We start from the raw sequence: 6000 nt of genomic DNA on the forward strand, positions 1-6000 counted from the left end.
AAATCTTTTAAAGACCTTTCCAGAAGAAGGATTAGAATGTTATTTGACATGGAGATTCTAAGGGCTAAGAAGGGAAGCTAATGATCGAAAATCCAAGGTGTCAACCTCGGTCTCGATAACAAAAGAAACACTTTAACAGGAATGGTGAGAGTAATATTTGTGGAGGATTTTATTTCGCTATATTCCTGGTCACCAAAGAGAGTGTGAAATTAAATACTCGGCGAATATTAGTAAATGTACGTACCATGAATTATAATCCCCGTAAATAATTATTTACAGACTCAATTAAAAAATCTGTGTACCGTTTTGCTGCCAAATGATGAAGAATAAACAGCAGTTCTACATCACATTTACGTAATTTTCACAAAACACTTGTAAAATAAATCCCATCTTCAAAATACAAAAGTAACACAAAGCTTGATAACAATGTTCTGATTGGGACAGCTGCCAAACATTTACCTCGAAAAATTAAACAACTATACACTGTGCAATACAGGCCCAATGGTCCTTTTGATTTGTTTAGTATTGTACTAGTAGTTTTATCTAAAAACAATGTGCAGTCAGACAGACCGTCATTCTAAAAAAATCAACGAACTTTGAAATGTTCCAGAATTCTACAATTTTTTAAGAACAGATATACCCATGGGAGTATATATCTCCAGCAATATTCTCATTTGGGTTACAAATAAGTGATTTGAATACAAATGTGCAAATAAAATGTGTAATGGGAAAAATTCCAAAAACGAAATCAATGGGACAGAGAGTTGTGTGTGTTTCTGTAACATTGAGAGGTTGGACCTAAATGTGTCTGCATAACTGGGGCCTCGATAGAATTAGAGTTCGTGCTATCATTTAGTATTGATGAGAAGGAAACTGTAGATAGCGGTAATAAACACTGTGTAAGTGTTGGAACCTATTTTGATCTACCTCTTTGCTGTACGAGTTTACAAGGCCCCAATATAAAAACAATCAAACGCCACGTACACGTAGGATGTTAGAGGAATACAGAAAAAAGACATCACAAAATAATCCATTCCTCTAGGCAAATTTATATGTACAACAGCTGCTGGGAAAACAAAAGAAATATAATCAAATTAGCCATTGAGTTTGAGGGATGTAAAGCAAAAAGCAACCCTCTAGGCATTTGTACATCAGCTGTTTCCTGGCTTTAAAGAAAAAATATTTTTTAATTTAATTAGTAAAATCATTGATTCTGCAGCTTCAGCATGATACTATCAGTGAATTTTTGTTTGTTTCTGTTCTGTTTGTTTTTAGCACACATCTAACCGATATAAAGGCTGCTAGCCTATACTGACCTACCCTGTGTGTACTGAATAGTGCAGCGTTGCTTCTACATCTGATGTTTAATGAATCACATTCATTAGTAGAGAGTCTGCTCTCCTTTGTACTGCCCGAGGACCAAGCTGTTAGGTCCGCTTTCCTTTGTACTGCCCGAGGACCAAGCTTTTGAGTCCGCTCTCCTTTGTACTGCCCGGGGACCAAGCTGTGAAGTCCGCTCTCCTTTGTACCGCCCAAGGACCAAGCTGTGAAGTCCGCTCTCCTTTGTACTGCCCAAAGAAGTCTGCTCTCCTTTGTACTGCCCGTGGACCAAGCTGTTGAGTCCGCTCTCCTTTGAACTGCCCGTGGACCAAGCTGTTGAGTCCGCTCTCTTTTGTACTGCCTGAGGACCAAGCTGTTAAGTCCGCTCTATTTTGTACTGCCCGAGGACCAAGCTGTTGAGTCCACTCTCCTTTGTACTGCCCGAGGACCATGCTGTTGAGTCCGCTCTCCTTTGTACTACCCGAGGACCAAGCTGTTGAGTCCTCTCTCCTTTGTACTGCCCGAGGACCAAGCTTTTGAGTCCGCTCTCCTTTGTACTGCCCGAGGACCAAGCTGTGAAGTCTGCTCTCCTTTGTACTGCCCGGGGACCAAGCTGTTGAGTCCGCTCTCCTTTGTACTGCCTGAGGACCAAGCTGTGAAGTCCGCTCTCCTTTGTACTGCCCAAGGACCAAGCTGTGAAGTCCGCTCTCCTTTGTACTGCCCGAGGACCAACCTGTTAGGTCCGCTCTCCTTTGTACTTCCCGAGGTCCAAGCTGTTGAGTCCGCTCTCCTTTGTACTGCCCGAGGACCAAGCTGTTAGGTCCGCTCTCCTTTGTACTGCCCAAGGACCAAGCTGTTGAGTCCGCTCTCCTTTGTACTGCCCGAGGACCAAGCTGTTAAGTCCGCTCTCCTTTGTACTGCCCGAGGACCAAGCTGTTAAGTCCGCTCTCCTTTGTACTGCCCGAGGACCAAGCTGTTGAGTCCGCTCTCCTTTGTACTGCCCGAGGACCAAGCTGTTGAGTCCACTCTCTTTTGTACTGCCCGAGGACCAAGCTGTTGAGTCCGCTCTCTTTTGTACTGCCCGAGGACCAAGCTGTTGAGTCCGCTCTCCTTTGTACTGCCAGAGGACCAAGTTGTTGAGTCCGCTCTCTTTTGTACTGCCCGAGGACCAAGCTGTTAAGTCCGCTCTACTTTGTACTGCCCGAGGACCAAGTTGTTGAGTCCGCTCTCCTTTGTACTGCCCGAGGACCAAGCTGTTGAGTCCGCTCTCCTTTGTACTGCCCGAGGACCAAGCTGTTGAGTCCGCTCTCTTTTGTACTGCCCGAGGACCAAGCTGTTAAGACCGCTCTCCTTTGTACTGCCCGAGGACCAAGCTGTTGAGTCAGCTCTCCTTTGTACTGCCCGAGGACCAAGCTGTTGAGTCCACTCTCCTTTGATGCCCGAGGACCAAGCTGTTGAGGCCGCTCTCCTTTGTACTGCGCGAGGACCAAGCTGTTGAGTCCGCTCTCCTTTGTACTGCCCGAGGACCAAGTTGTTAAGTCCGCTCTCCTTTGTACTGTGCGAGGACCAAGCTGTTAAGTCCACTCTCCTTTGTACTGCCGAGGACCAAGCTGTTGAGTCCGCTCTCCTTTGTACTGCCCCAGGACCAAGCTGTTAAGTCCGCTCTCCTTTGTACTGCTCGAGGACCAAGCTGTTAAGTCCGCTCTCCTTTGTACTGCTCGAGGACCAAGCTGTTAAGTCCGCTCTCCTTTGTACTGCCCAAAGACCAAGCTGTTGAGTCCGCTCTCCTTTGTACTGCCCGAGGACCAAGCTGTGAAGTCCGCTCTCCTTTGTACTGCCCGAGGACCAAGCTGTTCAGTCCGCTCTCCATTGTACTGCCCGAGGACTAAGCTGTTAATGTGCTTTTGTTTGATTGTCCATTATCAGAAGAATAGACAAAGTAGTTGAAATTCCTTTGAGGGAAATAAGCATTATTTTAGTATAGTACGGTTTTAGATTGTTCTCCGGGTGATTAAGGAATGAATCACTGTCCGTTATTGACCATTATCAATGGTACAAGTGATGGTAGTAGCCGCAGTCAGTAGTAAAATAATGGGTCTGCTTGGTACATTGCTTTCTATGTGTTACTGTTAATTACAAAATATGGCTAGGTGTCTCATAAAAATATAAATAAGTAGATATACAACATTTGGTAAAGCCCCCTATCTAGCTATAATAAGCCACTGTAAAGTGCTTTACAGCATTTACAATTCATTCAATCAGTACAGTTAACATTTACATTTAATAATAATTTAATCAATACAATTAGCATATACATAAATCAATACAATTTTGAGGAATTCAAAGGAGCTGCCTTATCAGGCGCTAACTACTAGTCCTATTCCACCTGGCTAATATCTCCCTATGTGTGTATGCCTGCGTTTGTGCTGGAGATGTATTGTGTTTTTATTGTATATAAGTTTTGGAAAATCTGTAGGAAAGATAGCTGAGAATATGTATCTGGACTCCCATGTGTAAAATCTAGCTAATTGTCTTTTCAAACTTCAAATAAAATATTTTATGTCTATTAAATAGATTTTAGTTCAAACTTGAATGTTAAATGTTCAAGTATTTGTTCAGTGTTTTCTTGACTAGTTTAAGCAACAAGTTTACGTAATGCCATAAAGTCCTGCAGATAGTTAGAAACTGACACAAAGTAAAAAATATGAATTTCTAACATTATTACATTATTAGCTCATGAACTGAAAGGGTAGGTGATTTTATGCTGTGACATGACATGTCTGTCTCTCCATTGGCAACATGTTTGAAAATCAAATTCTTCAGAATAACCAAAACACTTAGAGTCATGGTATTTGGTCTGTAGCATCCTGGAATGCAGCACTTATAAAGTTTGTTGAAATTATGCCAATGTCAAGTTATCAAATCTCCAATTATACTAATTCTTTCCAAAGCAATACATGCTGAATGCCTGAGCATTTCTTAATGAATTCTTTCAGTATATGTATGTCATTTTATTGGTATATAAACTTTAACTGGTATTTATTTTACAACAATTATGAAACAAGTTATACAACTTATATTAATCACTCTTGTTGGCCCGGATGTTAGCGTGCAGGGGTCTTAATGTGGAAGGAAACCGGAGTACCCGGAGAAAACCCACGTGGTTGGGCATGTGACCTTATACCTTTTCATATCCGATCTGGAAATCGTACCCTGGCTGCCTTGGTGAAAGGCGAGTGGTTATCCACTGCGCCACCCGACCACCCATACTAATAGTATAATATTGTACTTTGTTATGTGCCACAATGCTTGTTTTTATTCAGAATTATTGAAGTTCAAAATAATTTTAACCAGATCTAATGTATCTCTGTCTTTATTCAAAGAGTTTTTTTTAGTTAGGCTATGACAGATGTTTTGTTGATGTTCCAGGTATTCCCACTTTTGTGATCCTTGATGGCAATGGAGAGGTGGTCACCTTAAATGGCCGAACAGCAGTCAATGTGGATAAAGATGGACTGGTGTGTTGGTACAATCATGAATGATTTACAACTCGGTCGTGAAGGGGAACGTAACCAACAATAATGTGAACTCATTATCAAAATTCAATAGTGTTAACCAATGGAGTCCATCATTCTGTACATACCTTAAAACACAAAATTAGAATTTTATTCTGAGAAATCTGACACTGACAGATCTTTATTTATTGCTATTCATACATTAAGAGTATGATTCTCAACATTTTAATATAACAGTTAATACTCAATATTGTATTTTTCCCTATCTAGGAGTTCCCATGGTATCCCAAGCCTTTGAATCCTCTAACGGAAGGGGAAGCTGTGGCTCTGAATGAGAGCCCTTCCCTGGTTCTCTTCACAGGTAAGGAGGCAACAGGTAGATAAACAAATGGAGGACAGCAGGTAAGGAGGCAGACAGGTAGATAAACGAATGGAGAACAGCAGGCAAGGAGGCAGACAGGTAGATAAACGAATGGAGGACAGCAAGGAAGGAGGCAGACAGGTAGATAAACAAATGGAGGACAGCAGGTAAGGAGGGAGACAGGTAGATAAACGAATGGGGGACAGCAGGTAGGGGGGGAGACAGGTAGATAAACGAATGGAGAACAGCAGGCAAGGAGGCAGACAGGTAGATAAACGAATGGGGGACAGCAGGTAGGGGGGGAGACAGGTAGATAAACGAATGGAGGACAGCAAGGAAGGAGGCAGACAGGTAGATAAACAAATGGAGGACAGCAGGTAAGGAGACAGACAGGTAGATAAACGAATGGAGGACAGCAGGTAAGGAGGCAGACAGGTAGATAAACAAATGGAGGACAGCAGACTGACACAGTTATCATTGAATTAAAAATTGAGACGGAATGAACAGGGAATGAAATACAGGGACACAAGAAAGGATAAAGATAGATAGATAGACACAAACAAAAGTTAAGTGCAGACAGATACAGAATGAACAAATGCTTAAGGTGGCTCCACACATCGTCATCAGCGTCCATTTTCGTGACGTACTTCCGGAAAAAGTACAGCTCGGACTCAATTATCTTGATCGAAATGTGCATGTACACCGTGTCGTCATTTCCGTATTGCGTATCGGGCATTCAATATTGTAGTGCAAATTATAGTAACACCTGGGCCGTTTTCGTTTAAACGGTCAAACCGATCGGAC

The 6000-nt window shown here is 42.3% G+C and overlaps 1 protein-coding gene across 3 annotated transcripts in view; it reads left to right on the forward strand.

Annotated features, from left to right (window-relative positions):
- Positions 1–6000, forward strand: part of LOC110445844 (nucleoredoxin-like) — a 50967-nt gene that overhangs the window by 40251 nt on the left and 4716 nt on the right. For 2 of the 3 annotated variants that reach the window (XM_021490660.1, XM_021490657.1), the window contains exons 4-5: positions 4750–4838; positions 5106–5196. In XM_021490660.1, the coding sequence (XP_021346335.1) occupies positions 4750–4838; positions 5106–5196 (180 nt within the window). Of the gene's footprint in view, positions 1–4749; positions 4839–5105; positions 5254–5589; positions 5794–6000 lie in introns of those variants that run through there. The other variant, XM_021490658.1, reaches the window with a different exon arrangement.

This window comes from Mizuhopecten yessoensis, unplaced genomic scaffold (genome assembly GCF_002113885.1).
Source record: "Mizuhopecten yessoensis strain PY_sf001 unplaced genomic scaffold, ASM211388v2 scaffold2383, whole genome shotgun sequence".
NCBI lineage: Eukaryota > Metazoa > Mollusca > Bivalvia > Pectinida > Pectinidae > Mizuhopecten > Mizuhopecten yessoensis.